This window comes from Eurosta solidaginis, chromosome 3 (genome assembly GCF_040869045.1).
Source record: "Eurosta solidaginis isolate ZX-2024a chromosome 3, ASM4086904v1, whole genome shotgun sequence".
NCBI classification, from domain to species: Eukaryota; Metazoa; Arthropoda; class Insecta; order Diptera; family Tephritidae; genus Eurosta; species Eurosta solidaginis.
In genome coordinates, this window is record NC_090321.1 from 244037044 (window position 1) to 244055707 (window position 18664).

An 18664-nucleotide genomic window follows, 5' to 3' on the forward strand; every position below is an offset into this window, starting at 1 on the left:
ATTTTCATAAAAAAATTTCTCATAACCGGACAAAATTCAAAAATCTCACAAGCAAGCTTTGTTGTTCATTATAAAAATGAAATAGGTGATTCCCCTTTTAACATGTATGCACACATTCAAGCCGTGTGTTTCAAATAAAGGGAAGTTTTCCATTCAGTTTTTTGTCAGTTGCATGCGAATGGTTGCGTTCAAAGTTCGTAATAATATGGCGCCGAAAAAGAAGGTACTTTATATTAAAGAACAAATGGAAATCATTAATGTTTTCAAAAAAGATAAAGTATCAGTACGTGGAGTTGCGAAAAGGTAAAGTATAGTGAGCCCAAAAATTTAGTGGTAGTAGGTAGACGTTTGTTTTGCTTTGAAAGGTTCAATATTAACAAAGCACAAGCTGCTGAAATCAATAAAAATAAAGAAAAAATTCGGTATAAATAGGAATCTGAAGTTAATCTTCATCAAAAGCGAAGTTTTCTTAAAGAAGGTGGCTCTGAAATAGATAAGATGTGTTTTATTTAATTGGCTCGCTAAGGCTGGAAGTCAAAACATTCCGATTTCTGGTCCCATTTTGAAAGCAATGCAATGGAAATTGCAGGCAAACTGGGTGTACCTAATTTTAATGTTTCAGATGGATGGTTAAACAAGCGGCGAATAAGGAATAAGGTTGCTTTCAAATGCGTATCTGGTGAGGCTGCAGATGTAAACCAGGATGGTGTCGAACAGTTTAGGACAAAACTGCCATCTCTGTTGACCGGTTACAAGCCTCAAGACATTTACAGCGCAGATAAAAGTGGCTTTTTCTTTCGTGCCTTACCTTACAAAACCCTCAGGAAAGACTCACAATTTTGTTCTGTGCTAACATGGCTGAAGATAAGGAGTGCAATGTACAATGTACTTAATCGATATATGTATATGTATTTATATGTAATACTAAAGTATGCAAATATTCGTTACTTCAAAAAATTCCTTAGATAAACTATGTTCATCCCTTATAAGCGGACATCTCCCATAGCCGGACAAAAACACTGCGACAGTGAGTGTCCGGTTATAAGGAATTTCACTGTATATCTATATTTTGCTAGATGCGTTAAGATCAACTTCTAATTGAACTATTTTGAACTTTCACGGGAGACTACAAATTTTTTAGGTTTACGTGGTTCATAAAAGTCAAATTGCAGTTCAGAAAGTTACTATTGGAGTTCAGGAATCTCATCTGAGGTTCAAAAAATTACGATTGAAATTCAGAATTTTCAATTGAACTCCAATTATATGAACTTAAATTAAAAATTCTGAACTTGAATTGTAACTTTCTCCATTTAAATTGCACTTTCTAAACAAAAACTAAAAAAGTGTTGTTATAATGACTCATCATTGCTTCAACGACGAAGAATTATGGTGGCCACAGATTGTTAGCAAATTTTTTATGTTAATAAAATATTATATATTTTCAATCTACATAAAGTATGTCTGTAAACTTAACAAGTTTATAAAAGCAATTTTAAGAAAATCATAGAAATTAGCTAAGGTCTTTGATTAAGTGAGAGGCGTACTAAGTAACAAGTTTATCATAAGGAAAATACCAGGTATCTTCCGGAATTTAAGGTCATATCCTCCATGTGATTTGCAGGGACATCACCAGTATCTGCCCTTATAGCTTAAGAAAAAATTATCAATAATCTACACAGAAAAGTCTTGAAAAAAACGTTTAAACTACCAGAATTTGTAGTAAGTATCAAGTAACTTCCACGAAAAATACTAGATTATTTGCAAGTAGGCTACCAAGAACCTAATTTTCAATGCACAGGCATTGTTTATATATGTATATAACGCGCAAAATTAAAAAAAGATACAGATATACTTCAGTTTTGATATTTGCTGTTTGACTTAGACAAACTCATGAAGTATATTTATTATTTACTTATTTATTACAGCTCTATTGAGTCTAGATCAAAACAAATGTCTTACAGAGTAGGCTTAAAACTAATTACAAGCAACTTAAGCCTATAGGAACTCAAACGATAAAGCATGTGCTTTCATTCATTCATTCATTATAAGTTCTAAAATTAAACGGAAACAAAAGTAAAACATAAATTAGGAGGGGAAAAATATTTACAAATATGAGGTAAACTGTTTGCTCTAATCTTAGAATTAAAAATGGTTTTACAATATTCAAACAAATTTAGTTATAATATTGCATTGCTAAATGCTATTAGGTAATTCATTAAAACATTTCAGCCCTTTGTAATAAAGATAACATTTATCTGACTCACATCTGAACGTAGGTAATTAAAAAACACTTTGTCTAAGAGTGTTATTGTGTACATCATTGCTTTACTTTATATTAACCCCTAAGTATTCTGGTAGGTTACCATCTACAATGTTTTTAAACGGTTTTATTAAGCTTGACTTGACAGGCAGGCCGCACCGCACGGCCGCATGCACGGCCGTTGTGAACGAATTTTGTAATTGAAATTTAAGTAACTTCCCGATAAGTTACAAGCTTGAAACTTGGAATATAGTTCAGAATCCGATGACAATGCAATAATCAGAAAAAAACTCCGATAGGTGGCGCATGGATCGAATTATTTCAAAAAATCGTATTTGTGGTCCGATTTGGTTCATATTTGGAACACGTAATGCAACATACATGAATAGAAAGCGAGCTATGAAAAAATCGCTGCAAGGTGGCGCAAGGATCGAAATATTCAAAAAAATCGTATTTGTGGTCCGATTGGGCTCGTATTTGGAACACATAATACATACATGAATAGAAAGCCAGATATTAAAAAATCGCCGCTAGGTGGCGCAAGGATCGATATATTCAAAAATATCGTATTTGTAGTCTGATTGGGTTCATATTTGGAACACGTAATACATACAAGAATAGAAAGAGACCTATGGAAAAAATCGCCGCTAGGTGGCGCAAAGATCGAGATATTTCAAAAAATCATATTTGTGGTCCGATTTGGTCCATATTTGGTACACTTAATACATACATGAATAGAAAGCGACCTATGATGTCCGATTTGGCTCATATTTGGAACAAATATTACATACAGTCCGGTAGAAGTTACATCAAAATATTTTTGAGTTGTAGGTGGGACAAGCATACGTGGCGCAGGGTCGAGTAAAGTCTTTGGAAGGATTATGTATTGAGGAATTAGATTGTAACCAATTGTCTGGAAAGAGTCCTTGTAATACTGAGTCACTAAATGAGCTAAATAGAAAGAGAAATAATAGGCAATTAAATAAAGACTCAAAACTTGAAAATAAAATAATAAAAAAAATAATTTAAGTTAAATGGTTCTATTGAAAACAATACTTACACGAAGTAATAATAATACCAAATCTAGAAAATAATTAGGTAGGTCCTAAGTACTAGGCACCACACACTTCATAAACCTAGGACGTTGATAAGACAACTAAATAAAAGCTTTGGACACGGCAAATTTCTATTGATAGTCATATATAAGACCAACGGAACCTTAATAAGGTTGTGATGCTACGCTTCACATTTTTTGAAATTTCACGCGTCCAACGCTTTTATTTAGTTTTGTTGCCAACGTTCTAGATTTATGAGGAGTGTGATGACTAGTACCTAGGACCTACCTAATTATTTTCTAGCTTTTACTATTATTATTACTTCATGTAAATATTGTTTTCAATAAAACCGTTTAACTTAAAATTTGTTTTTATTATTTTATTAACAATTATCATTGTGTAATAAAAGTGTTGCTGTTTAACACTTAACCAATTAAGAGGCGACAACATGTCCCCGATGGGCGTGTCATAGGGTTTACGAAGAATGAATCTCATTGCTCGATTTTGTTGCTTTTGCAAATTATAAATTTGGCTATAATTCATTATAAAAAATATGGTTGGGCAATAATTTAAAAGGGGTTCAATATTTGCTCTGAATACCATTATTTTGTACTTAATTTTTACAAATTTGCAAGTGCGTTGCATAAAATATACCATTGTTGCAATTTTGCTGATGGTGTAATCGGCATGATAATTAGGGTAATTCTATCCCGACGCCAACCCTTTTTAACTCAATAACTACTGGTAAATTAACTGATAGTTACCGAACGAGTACCAGTAGTATGCTTACAGAAATTAAATTAATTTAAATTTTTCAATATTTTTATATTATATATTTTCAAAAGTATTTCAGTTCGCTTAGAAAAAAATTTCAATTGAAATACAAAAATAAATTAAGCGAGTTATTTAACTTTCTATTGTCAGAAAAAGTTTTGAAGCTTTAGAAAAAAAATCGCCAAATACTTTTGAGAAGTATTTCAATTTGCTATACCTGTTATACATATTTTAGCAATAGTTGTTTAAATTCGAAATTTTAAACATTTTTAAATAAGATCTAATTTTATACTGGAAGCTCTTCTACAAAACTCTAGTGAGTTGCCCAAGTAATTTAAGATAAACAATTTCTTTTATTGTTGGGGAGTTTCAAATTTCTCTTTTTTAATAAGCTTTTTTAAATCAATTAATTTGATGTTGTTTCCATCTACAGTTTTCGAAAATTTACATTTTTAAATTAATTCCGATCCCCAATGTTCTAAAATTATACAAAGCTGCCTTAAAAGCTAAACTTTATTCATTTGGTGCTCATTTTTATTGATTTTTTTAAGAATTAACTGTATACTCAAAATAAATTTTTGGAAACTTTTTTAGAGTTTTGAAATCTTCATATGTATATTCATTCATTTATTGAGCATTTTCGTTATATCTATGAATGTACATTTTAAACTAATATAAAAAGCAAACAATTTAATCTTATATGGGATATATATACATGTAGATATAGGAAAAGTTAAGACATTTGTATGCTAAGTTTAGCATAGTGGCAAATGTCACTTCTATAAAATATAAAAATACAGTGGGGTGGACTGTTAAATAAAGAGATTAAATTATAAATAATATTATTATAATAAGGGTACAAAATATTTATTTAAGTTACAACAAAACCCGTGCGTAAATGAAGGGAAAAGCAATTACCAGAAAAAATTATGGAATATTTGGCTATTAAAAACGATTTATGTAGCTGGCCGGAGCAAAATTTCGATTTCATTGTGTGAAAGGCCTATGAGGAAGGACTTAACACTTTCTGTAAATTGTCGAAGATTCCGTAGAGCACGAATTTCGGCAGAGAGTAAGTTGAAGAGTTTTCGTGAAACAATAGTGAAAAACTTGCTTGAATGTGTGGTTCTGGTCGACGGTACAACGACTGTAGTTTGTGAGTTTTTCCTCAGGTTATATGCTTCCGACCTCATACTTTGTAGGTAACCACATCTAATGAAAAAAATGCTTGAAACTTTAAAATAATACAGGTCCTTTACTGGAAGAATCTCTAGACTTCTAAATAGCTCTCTCGATGAATGCAACCAATTAACATTAGATATTTTTCGAATAGCATGTTTTTGCAATACTAATATAGGCTGGATTTTTTTAAGCGTGGCGCCACCCCAAATTAAAATGAAAAAGCGCATAATAAACTATTTTAAGAATGAAATTAGAATAGGAAGTTCTTAGGTGATAAAAACAACGTAAAGAGGATTGAATATATTTTTTAAATGGGATATATGGTTGCCTCAGCTCATATTATGATCAACAGTTACACCCAGATAATGAAATTCATCAACATAGTCTATTGCGAAGCAGTCCTTTTTACAAGCCAAAAGTGAGTCGAAGGTACCGGATTGAAAATCTTGGCACGCATTCTCATGAAGAGCAAAACGGAGGTTTCTTGTATTCAAAATAAAACTCATGAGTTTGGTCTTACTGCTAACAACGAGTTTGTGTTTTGCAAACCAAGTTCTCAGAAGATACACATCATGATTTATACTACTTATCAAATCAAGGGTATTAGAAAAACCATAGGCCATCGCAAGATCATCTGCGAATGCAGTGGCTTTCCCCAAGAAGGGCATATCAAAAATTCAATTGATATAAATAAAAAATAGAATGGGACCAAGCACGGAGCCTTGCGGAACTCCGACTTTGATTGGATTAGCTTTCCCGAGCTTTCCGCAAACTCTGACGCGTTGTAACCTTCCAGAAAGGTATGATTGAAACCACATATGTATGCATCCTCGAAAACCGGCATCATATAATTTATTAAGAAAAACAGCATGATCCACAGTGTCAAAAGCTTTGGTTATATCTACAAAAAGACAAGCGCAATTATTTTTATGGTCCAGCTCTTGATAAATAAATGAGCAGAATTCTAGGAGGGCGTCCTCAGTAGAGCGGGTTGCTCTAAAACCGAACTGGCATGGGCTAAAAAAGCTTCTGCTTTCCAGAAATTTCATAATTCGATTTTTGAGAGTTTTTCAAAAACCTTGGCTATAGAGGATAGAAGTGAAATAGGCCTGTAGTTACTTTTTTCTTCCCTGTTACCCTTTTTTAACAAGGGGATAATAATTGCACATTTCAAGGCATCGGCGAAGATTCCTGAAAAAACACTTGTATTGAATAGATGCCTTAGAACGTCCAGCAAATTAAGGGCTACGCTTTTAAGAAGTTTATTTGAAATACCATCGTATCCACTAGAACTAGAGTTACTCAGACTTTTTATAATGGAAAGGAGCTCAGAGCCTGTGACGGGTTCAAACATAAAACTGCACCTAGAATCAAGGCGAATTTAGTACCAGGTATTATTATCCCAACAGCTGTGTGCTTCTTCTTGACTATTTTCCATACAACGTCTTGTACTACAATATGTCAGTTAATCGGAATCAATGACAATTTTCTTTTGACTTGACATTCTTCTGAACGGCGGATTGGTTGAAGTCATTTTGCCACCACCTGGTATGGGTTCGCCTTGCTTTTAAATATGAAATTCTTTGAATTTTTCCTAAAAAATGTCAAAAAAAAATTACACTTAGAAATTTAAAATTGCAATATTTGTTTTTAAATCTTTTTTAATTCTGTATATACAAAAAATTGAACTACACCATATCCGGTTGTAAATGAGAAAGCGCCAATTGTAAATGCGAAAGCGTCACTTGGGTATGAGAATAGTCACTTGTAAATGAGAAAACTGTAAATGAAATTTCGAGAGCATCAATTGTATTTGAGAATAGTCAGCTGTTAATGACAATAGTGAACTGTAAATGCGAAAGCGTAAACAAAAAGGAAGTCCGTTGTTCGCCTATTACAATGTGGGTAGTGCATTGAACCCATACCAATTTGTAGTTATTGTCATTGCTCGATATACTATTTATTAAACGTTTATTTAAATTCAGTTTTTAAAGTACTCAATAAAACGAATTTTCAATTGACTATTTTTATTCTTAATAACTTTCGCATTTTCACTTAACGTTTTCTCATTCAAAATTTACTCACTTTTCTCATTTCTACATATATAATGCTTTCGCATTTATAATTCACTATTCTCATTTCCATATGGCTCTTTCGCATTTTTAAGTGATACTGATACGTATTGTCAATTAAAAATTATGCTTTCGCATTTTCATTTGATACTTTATCATTTACAAGTGACTATTCTCATTTACATATGACGATTTCGCATTGACTATTCTCATTTAAAAGTGAATATTCTCAATTACAATTGATGCTTTCAAATTTGCAAATGACGCTTTCTCATTTGCAAGTGACTGTTCTGATTTCATGTGACGCATTGCATTTACAATTGACTAATCTAATTTTCAAATGACGCTTTCGAATTTACAATTCAATATTCTTATTTACAACTCAATATTCTCAACTACAAATGACGCTTTCGAATTTACAATTTGCCTATTCTTATTTACAAGTGACTATTCTCATATCGAAGTGATGCTTTCGCAGTTACAACTGACTATTCTCAATTGCATTTAATGCTTTCGCATTTATATTTAACGCTTTTTAATTTACAACTAACTAATCTCATTTACAATTTACAAATCTTATTTTCAAATTACGCTTTCTCATTTTCAAGTAACTATTCTCATTTTCAAATGACGCTTTCTCATTTACAACTGGAAATTGTGTAGTCCTTTTAAGATTTTTTTAAGTAGATAGTCAAAATATATAAGGCGCAATTTTTTATTAATTGACAGTCCATAGTTTTATAAATTTTTTTACTACAAAACTTCAAACGCTTTTGTTCAAGTATCAAGCCGTTGATTTTAAATACTTATGTTTTAAAAGTTTTTAATATACATAATAAAATATGTGCAGGGAATAGGAAAGGTTCCAAGCATTGTTTTTTTTTTATTTTTTTTTTTTTTTTTGTTTTTAACAAAAAGCAAATTTAACACTCAGCCCAAAAACTTTAACAAAACTCGTTTTACTAAAAATCGGCATATTAAAAACAAAGAAGCGGCTAGTTGCAAAAACAGTTGTCTTTGTAGCGTCAGTGAATCAATTTAAGAAAAACAACAAAGCAAACATTTAAAAAAATATATTAAAAATTTTTTAAATATTCTACAGAATTTTCCGGAAGAATAGCGACAGCCTTAAAAAATTTAATTTTCCTTTTACGAAGTTTTCCAATGTAGAATGCTTTCAATTAAAGTAAAAAAATAGTCAACAACTTTTGGCATGAACATGTTGTTGTTGTTGTTGTAGCGATAAGGTTGCTCCCCGAAGGGTTTGGGGAGTGTTATCGATGTGATGGTCGTTTGCCGGACACAGATACGGTACGCTCCGGTAACACAGCACCATTAAGTTGCTAGCCCGACCATATCGGGGACGATTTATATGGCCACATTAAACCTGCAGGCCATACCTCCCTCCCCACCCCCAAGTTCTATGAGGAGCTTGGGGTCGCCAGAGTCTCGTCTGTTAGTGAAACAGGATTCGCCGGGGATAGGTGAGGTTGACAATTGGGTTGAAGGTTTGCGCTACAAAGCCCCTTGAATCTTGTATTTTAGTCGCCTCTTGCGACAGGCATATGTACCGCGGGTATATTCTGACCTCCTAACCCGCTGGGGTTTGGCATGAACATCATGCTCTTATTTATTTGTACATTACCTTAAATACCTTATAGTATTTGGCATAAACATACATTTCAAAAAGCAAACACTCGAATGAATTCTACGCGTTGCTGGCCGAAAGTATGCAAATATTATTTATTTATTTATTTAACGCTCGGCATATTTGCTGAAATTTCAAACGGCGGCTAGCTAAGTTATGTATAGCATATAATTGTTTATTCTTTTATTTTGGTTTTTAGTTATTTTGCAATTCTACATTAATTAATTAAATCATTTTAAAAATTTAATTCATTTTTATTGTTTATTTTTCATAGTTAAACAACATCCGCATATTTAACATTTTCATTTCTCTCTCCCTTTCTCTCACCTGCAGGTCGATTACCATGATCATCTTGACAATCATAGATTCAGTACTGCTTCCGGCGGCGCCACCATATTTGTTGATGCCACCTGCCATTGTCACTTGCCCGGATTCAATGCAAATTTGCGTTCGAAATCCGCACAAGATGCGAAATTCAAAATAGTATTAGCTATTTCGCTTTGCTGCATTTTCATGGTGAGTAAATCAATCAAAATATGTACATATGTTAAACATGGATAATAAAAAATAAACAAATATACATTGTAAACAGCATTTTTTTTTTTGCAAAGAAAAACGCATTTCAAATCATGTGACTGAATTGTATTTGAATAGCACGTGCGAAAGACAGACAAACATACGTACATGCATACTTACATTAATTTTTTCTGTAGTATGCTGGCGGCATACATGGCGTATGAGTTACCTGCATTGTGCTTTGGGCACATGCATAGTTCAGTATCTCATCAAAGCGCCATCAACGCACATGCCGAGCCAGCGGTTGGCAACCTGCTCACACTTAATTAATCAAACACTTTGAACGTGTGAGAATAACCAGACGCGTGCAAATCATCAAATCTTGCCTCAAGTCCGCTTCATTCGTATCACAAATTCCCTCCACGTTTTTGCTACACAGCAAAGTGGCATTGTACAGTGGTTGATTTTGATGAATTTGCTATTGAAAAATTTAAGTAAAACAAGCGATATATTTACTCAAAAGACAATTTTTTGAATATAAAAATAGTTATTAAATTAAAATTAGTTTTGTCAGGAAAAAAATGTCCACCATAGATTAGGTTAAATTAAGGGGCGTGTATAAAATTGAAATATTAGTGGGCATTATTTTTAATCATTTGAATACATTCAATGAGCCCTAAGTGAGACAAAAACGACCTGCCAGATATTTCTCACATAATCTTCATGAAGCCACCTTCACCAGCGAACAGAAAAATAGCAGCGGAAATTTTTAGCAAAACTCCATCAATTCTTTGTTTTTGAAGCTGAAACTATGCAAACCAATCTCGAACACGTTTCTGAAAACTCCGATATTTCTAGAGAAATTAACGAAAAATCCGAACTTTTATTCGGAGTTCTGTAAATATTTTGGTATGCAGTTTTGTAGCCCAATAAATTTTAGTATAGCAAAGTTTAATTTATTGGTCTCTCAAAATTCGCATTGATTTTTGAAAATTTCATACTTTTTTCATTTCATTTCATTTCATTTATTCGGAGAATATACATTAGTACAGTAAGACAAATTGTCTTTTGTAGTACAACAAACATAATTCATATAATTCTTTTAAATAAATAAATAAAAGATGCTAGAAAACAAGCATATCAAAACAATACTACAAAACTTTAAATTTTTTAAATTTTAAATTTTGGTTAAATTAGATTAAGATAAGATAAAAATAAAATAAATGCCCAGTTTAAGTTTGTTGACTAGAAAAATAACTGAAAATAATATGTTTGTAGTTGCTTTGGTTTACATTATTCCTAATTGCAGCTGGGATAGAGTTCCAAATACGTACGGTGTTGACGAAAAACAGCCTTGTCGAAGCAACGAAGTTAAAGTTAGGCACAACTAGATTGCTCGTCCTGGGAGACCTAGTGAATGTCAATTTCTCAAAAAGATATGCTAGTGATTTTGTGACAATCAAGCGGTACACAAAAATCACACTTCTAGCTTTTTGGTAGTCAAATATGTTACATCCTAATAGCTTGGACCTCCAAGCCGAAATATGATCAAATTTTCGTAACCCGAAAACGTAACGAGTTACATGATTAAAGGCGACCTCAACTTTGTGTGCAGAACATGAGTCCAACTTGTTATAAACGAGCTCTGAATAGTTTATTATTGGCAAAAGAAGCTGTAGGGCCAGTTTTCTTCTAATATGCGGAGGTGTGAAAGGTGCAGATTGCCTAAGATTGCGCAAAGTGGTACACACTTTACCCATGACTGTATTGATGTGGTCTTCACAAGTTAGATTAGAGTTGATAAGGAAACCCAAATTTTTAATTCTAGAAACAATTTGTAAAGCCGTGTTTCCAATGTATATTGGTGAGGCAAGGGCAACAACGGACCTATTCTTCGAAATGTGCAAATGAACGATTTAGTTGCATTAAGGCAGAGACCATTATTATTGGCCGAGCTCTGTACTGACAATAAATCATTATTTATTTTAAGACAGAGGTTGGCTATGTCCGTGAAACTACCAGACAAATATAATTGTATGTCATCTGCATATGCGTGCATTTCCATGTGCTGACAAACCGAAAACATATCGTTTACGAAAATACTGAATAACAAAGGCCCAAGAATGGAACCCTGCGGAACACCTCGGGGTAGGTGTTTGGTCCCCGAAATTTTGCAACCAGTATTAACAAGTTGTGATCTTCCTGTTAAGTAACTCTCCATTACCATCAAAGCACTGTAGGCAAATCCAAAATATGTTTTAAGTTTATAAGAAAGTAACGCATGGTCAACAGAATCAAAAGCTTTAGAAAAATCTAATAGACAAAGCAGAGTTAGTTGGTTTTTATCAAAAGGTATGCGTATGTCATCAAGAATTTTAAGTAGTGCCGTTGTACAACTATGCTTGGCTCTAAAGCCCGATTGGTGTGGTGATAAGAGGTTATTTCTAGAAATGTGCAAAATTATTTGCTCTGCTAGCAGCCTTTCAAAAACTTTCGACAGCGCAGGCAATATTCTAATGGGTCTATAATCACGGACCGAGTTTGCAAGCCGTTTCTTCGGGACGGGTCTTACCATAGCACATTTCCACGATTCAGGAAACCGAGAAGTTGTGATGCAATGGTTGATGATGTGTGTGAAGGTACTCAGTATTAATGGTAGAATAATTTTTACAAATTTTATTGGTATACCATCAACTCCGATGGCATTGGATTTAACTTTAAGTAAGCACCTTACCACATCGCATTCGGATACCGCCCTGAACTCAAAATTTTCTCCACAGTAGCGCCCTTAGGCATTTGGAAAAGTGTAGTAGGATTTACAGCGCCCACAGGACTACTCACAAACGCATCATTAAGGGTGTCAGCATTTAGTTCACATACATGTTTGTCCCTTCTATATACTCGCAAGCTTCTTAGATTACGCCAAAGAGTTTTTTGTATGTAGCGAAGGGTTTAGCCTTGAGGTAAAAAATCTACTTTTTTCGTTCCTTATTATCTTAGTAGCGATATTTCTGGCAGCTTTATAGGCAAGCCATGCAACATTACTTTTACTCCTCCTCCACGATGGGTATGCCCTGCTACGTGCTTTTATTGCCGCTTAAACTTGGCCATTAAACCACGGACACGAAACATTTCTAGGTCTACTTGAGCGAATAGGCACATGTATGTTAAAGGCATTAACGATTTTGCTGTTAAGGAACTCAAGTTTTTCATCAGCAGAAACTAGTAACCAACAATCACTCCAATTAACACAGGACAAATCAGAACACAAAGCATTATAGTCAAGCAAGCGGTAATCCCTAAAACTAAAGGTACTACCAGTATCACAGCGGTTAAATTGTATATCTAAGGAACAAAAAATAAGGTTATGGTCTGATAAAAATGGCATCTGGTCAAATTTTAAAACTATTGAAGGGTCAGAAACAATAAAATAATCCAGAAGACTAGGACAACAATTAACACCAAACCTGGTTGGCACATTGTTATTAAAAACACTTAGACCAGCACCAGATACATAATTTAACATACTATTACTATATGAGTCACGAACAAGCAGAATAACATTGAAGTCTCCACAAACTATTAAGTTGTCATAGTCTACAAGGTACCGAGACAACGTAGCAAATAACATATCAGGGCTGTTGGTTTTGTGGGGACTATAAACACAAGATACAAGGACTTTCGTAGACAAATCGTGCATCTCGACAAACAAGTATTCAGTGCTCGAATCCACCGACTTGCAAATGAGTTTCACGTTAATGTGACTCCTACAATAAACTGCTACGCCACCTCCTTTCCTACCCACCCTATCATTTCGAACAATTTGTAGTTATTAATATTAAAGTGCCTTTCCAAACACAAAATTCACACTTTATAAAAATTGCTACTGCTACTTTGCCGTTCGCTTATATGCCTCCCTTATGAACTTAAACACAATCCAGACAACTAAAAAGATATACACCCAGAAATCTAAATAATTTGCTTCGCTATCCTTGAAATAGGCAGCGAAAGTCATCAACGGCTTGCTCTTACTCGCTAAACTGATAGCTTTTGCTAAGGTAACTCCTTGGTATACGGCATCGTTAAAACACCATTCGATAGCACAATGTCCTCTTAAGCTACAGTAAATACTGTCACTTAATTTAGTTTGAAAAGGAAGTTCGTCCGTTTATTATTCAAGAAAGATCATGGAATTCTGGCGAGTCTTGATTAGTTCGGTTTACTGTTATTTCCTTCGTTTGCCTCAGGAGAAAACCCTACGCCATGTGATAAAGAAGCTGTTGTTGTGTTAACAGTCCTTCGTCCCATTCAATAGGGGCGACCATTCACAAAATGTTCTCCATTTAAACAAGTGTGGACGATAGGGAAGTTTGTGTTAGAGGCCTAGGTTACACATTACAATTGAAAAGATGGTTGGTGTTACGTGTGGACACAACGCATGCAGGACATATATTATATATGTCGGGGTTGATTCTAAGGAAGTTGGGCCAGTGTGACTCATGTCTCCTTAGTAGTCTGCTTTCTTCTTCTGCAACAGTAGGATAGAGCTCACCGAGCGCGTCCTGGCAAAGTCGTTTACCGATTCTGTGTGGATTTGGCCTAGGGTCTTATTATGGTCCTACCCATCAAACGGCTTTGTCGGATCTCATCGTATTGCTTATGAAGATATGCCCTTAACCCATAGCATAAGATGGCCTAGGACAAATCCACCTAGAACCGGAAAATGCTTCTGCCAGGACGTGCCTGGTGAGACAAGTTATCATCATACACTAACTTAGAAGAAGCTTATTCTTTTTGTATATGAACTTGATCATGGTGACCTCGCAAATATCAATTCCTAACTAGTCTCTCGCTTTGTTTTTATCCATTTCGAATCTCTACTGGGCATGTCGCCTACAAACTCAGTAATAGGAAGCACTGATATGCCCTATTGGTCACGAAACCCCTTTACAATAACCGTTTTCAAAGTTGACTTATAAAACCTTTGAGGTAGCCTCGTTAGTAGCTGCGAATGTGATATTCCGATGCAATTAAGCTAATATTTCAACGGCATAAACCTCTGCCAATTCTTAATATTTTTGAACCTCCGTGTAGATTGTAATGTTCGTACCCCATCGCACTCCTCCCTCGAGGGATGCTTGACGTTAAATGTCCGTATGAGATGTTAGGCACATTTTGCCACCATCCTCTAGTCCTCTGGTCGACATATATCCACATTTTTTATTATCTAGTCTATGTACTGCTTTTGTTGCCAAACACTGAATTAACTAATGCCGCAGAGAGTAAAAATTCAAGTAAGGTGGGCTGTCCAATGAACTTGAGCTTCCCACACTGAAGTTGATACTGGTCGAATTGCTGTGGTGTACAAACCACTATTCAGCGACAGCCTCCAATTTTTTCCGTAGGTCCTTTTTCAATTTCTAATTTGGAGGAGAGAATTATTCGGCGATATTTGCTTTTGGAAGAGAAAGTTATTGTTGTACCGTTCAGTTTTGCTAAGTCCATGGAGGGAAATTTGGATTTTGTTGAAATATTGTATTGTGTGGCGTTAAAGAGAGCTATGGCAGCACTGGGAATCTGAATAATCTAGGTTAAATTTATTCTTTGTACAACTCGGATTTACCATACAGTATGACTTTCGGATTAGTGCAACAACTGATGATGTTCAACAGACAACGATGATCTACGGCTAACTGATTTCGTTCTCGACTCCTCTTACTAAACCAAGAAAATTATCTCTTAACCGAAATTATGACAAATTCCCCGAGTTACGAGGACTTGTACTGCAGAAAATATTGGTGTTGATATGTAGGGGGACTTTTGCTCCTGGCTCCAAACATACAGAAGAACTCAGCTTCCATAACCCCTTTTTATCCTTGCCACACAAAATTTTACGAAATGCCTTCGCACTTTTATTGCGATTATAAAACTTCTAATTGTACACTGTATATAGCACGTCCTAAAGACTATCAAACATTCTTACACTGGTAATAATCTTTTGCAATAGAGTTAAAAAAAGATAATGGGCCATTTACAAAATTGGACAGTAAAATTTCTACTCAGGAGTAAAATTTATGGAATCAACATTTCGTTGAAAGAAATCATTAATTTTTCCTTTTCACACAGGGCGTCGCAGCGTCGTCTCTTCACATTCCCCATTCATTTTTGTTTCTCAACTTGTTTACAAAATATTACTGCTAAATATTTGTGTTTATTTGCCCGATGGCGTTAAATTTCCATTTCAATTATGTATTGTATTTGTGCAGATTGTTGAATTCCTTGGCGGCTGTATGGCCGGAAGTTTGGCTATCATGGCAGATGCGGCTCACTTGGCGTCCGATTGCATTAGTTTTGTGATTGCTTTGGTGGCAATATGGTTGGGTGGACGACCGCCTGATTCGCGTATGTCCTTCGGCTATAAACGAATGGGTAAGTTTATTGTTGTATTGCCTATTAAAGTAAAGTTAAAATTCAATTGTTTATCAATCTTTTGGTTATTTTCTGGCTGGTTGTTATCTTTATTTGAACTTTTCAGTATTAAAGTGGGAGGAAGATAATTAAGTGAAAAAAACCCCAAACTTAATTTTTATGTTAGCGACTATTGTTGATTGGCTGATAAACAACTCAAAAGATCTTACTATGAAATGTTACCCAATTGCGGATGAAGGGTTAAGGTGGTGGTAGCGTTTTGCCTTTTCACTAAATAAAATATGAGTATTATGGCAATCTGCTGCAAATGTTAAGTTTCTTGATAACTCATTATTATCAGCAAATCAGGAAGAAGTGGTACTTTTTATAATACAGCTATTATAATTGCCAAGCAGGGTGCCATAGCAGCATTCTATGGTCCAGAGCCCTTTTGTGGACTTACAAAAGCACACACCAGGGAAACTATAAGTAATAGGGAAACTAAACAATTCAGACGTCACTGGATGGACTGCCCAGGGCAAAGGCAGGCCAAACTGTTTATACTTCTGGCAACGAAATTATCAGCCAAACAATGTGTCTACGATATCACCTCGGTTGGGTTAGGTTAGAGTGGCTGCCTCCGCTGTCCGAGCGGAGACTCACGTAGGCCGTTGTGGCCCGCTTCCTGTTACCCTACTATCGAAGAAGAAGAAAGTTTAGACCCCAGTGAGGCTAAACCAGCGCATTTGCCTAATGAAACGCAAGATGTTGTTTGGGTTTATAGATTCAAGCTCCGCAAGGCACCCAAAAGAGTGTCTGTGGAGGCATTGGTACCTGGTTTTTGACAGTGCGGGAACGTGGCACAGATAGTGGTCAACGCTTTCTATCTCCTCCTCGTCCCTACAGCTGCGGCAGAAATCATTTGTGTGCAGGCCCATATAGGCACCGTGAGTGCCCATGAGACAGTGACCTGTAAGAAGGCCCACTAGTGGGCTTATAGAGATACGGTTTAACAATATCACCGATCGCGATTTCTTTTCATCCAGCTTAGGCCAGATTTGCTTGGATATACTACATTTAGGTTCCTTGGCCCATCTGGCGTTTGCCTGATCCGTGAAAAGAGATCGCAGGTAGTATTTGCAAGTGTTTAGAGGAGGGCTGGCTCAACCAGCGGAGGTTATTGTTTGCAGGTTGGTGCTTTCCCTAGCTAGCTCATCCGCGGCGCAGTTTCCTGAGATGTCACAGTGGCCAGTAACCCATATTATGCTTAGGTTGGAATTTTCAGTTACGCGACGATATCACCTAAGTAAAATCTATCCGATACCCAAATTTGTCGTTTCTGTGAGGCTCGCCCATGTAGGTGGTGTGACTCTTAATCCCTATGTGATATGGAGTAAAAAGCCTAAAGAGGTACTTAGATACATCAACATCCTCCAGATTCAAAATTAGGTTGAAAGGTCATGCACAATAGATCTGCACAAAGGTCGCAATGTTTCCAGGCATAGTAATAATAATAATTGCCAAGACTATGGCTAACGAAGGCGATGGCTATAGAAGACGAAGACTTTGACAATGACGATAACGATAACGATGGCGATGACGATAATGATTAAGCAGGAGTTCGCTTGTCGTAAGAGGCTTCTCCAACCTAATTATCCACCTCACCTTCTCGTGGCGAATCCTGTTTCTTTAGCAGCCGAGACTCTGGCGACCCCATGTTCGTGAGCGTTTGATATCAACAACCGGCCAGAAGGATATCGACGCCCGACAAGATGTGGCGTTAGTAGCGTTTGCATAGCTCATCCAAGGTACAATATTCTAAGAGTAGATTGTAAGTGGAAAGCGGGAAAGCGGAAAGGTTGCTAGGGATGTCGTCTGAGACTCCAATAATCTTTATTGAAAAGTAGCATGATGCGACTGCTAGCGTTTACAGGCACCCGCCAACTATGCTCGACCGCAAAATTTCAGAGCTAGACGCCTGACTGCACGAACAAAGAACGAAGAATTTAACTCTAGATGTGAAATAAATGTGTGAAAGGCTATATTTGGCAACAAAATTAGCCTCTCCCCATTTGAAGCTAGTCAATTTTGCCTGAACATTTACGTACAATTATTAAATTTGCATCATTAGTATCACTTCTATTTACAGCTAGTTATAATTAGACATATTTAATTGTGCTTCCTATTCGAATAGAGGTGATGGGTGCCATTATATCGATATTAGGTATTTGGATATTAACCGCAACACTAATTATGGTGGCCATGGAACGATTATACTCCAATGACTTTGATTTGAATGCCAGTACAATGATGGTCATATCGGGCATTGGGATATTAATAAATATCGTGTAAGTAGTAAATATAGTTAACATAACACAAACCAATATTTAAAAGTGTGCGAAAAATATGTACCTAAGAACACTCAAAAATACTTGCAGGCCAAAATAGTTTAAATATAGTTTAGAAAAGACATATTATTATAAAAAGGCAAGAAATTTTAAATTTTGAAATGCCAGAGCTAAATTAGGAAATTTCTTTTGTGTAATTTTTTGAGTGTACATTAGGGTGTTACAAAAAAATTATTTTTCCCAAATCACGCTCAAAACATTCGTTTAGACAACAAGCATCTAATAGAACAGTTTTTAGTTTCATAATAGAATTGTAGCCACCGCACTTTTTCATTTCACAAAAAAATGTTTGTTCCCATATATACACTTTTTCTCACTTATTAATTTTCTAAAAACCATAT

The 18664-nt window shown here is 35.3% G+C and overlaps 1 protein-coding gene across 9 annotated transcripts in view; it reads left to right on the forward strand.

The window, feature by feature from the left end:
• ZnT41F (Zinc transporter 41F) overlaps nt 1-18664 on the forward strand; it is a 42363-nt gene that overhangs the window by 12300 nt on the left and 11399 nt on the right. For 8 of the 9 annotated variants that reach the window (XR_010951293.1, XM_067775751.1, XM_067775750.1 and 5 more), the window contains exons 3-5: nt 9325-9507; nt 15774-15936; nt 18110-18263. Coding sequence is in view for 8 of the 9 variants with exons in the window: in XM_067775751.1 (XP_067631852.1) it covers nt 9325-9507; nt 15774-15936; nt 18110-18263 (500 nt within the window). In the remaining variant the exon portion in view is untranslated. The remainder of the gene's footprint in view (nt 1-9324; nt 9508-15773; nt 15937-18109; nt 18264-18664) is intronic. The other variant, XM_067775758.1, reaches the window with a different exon arrangement.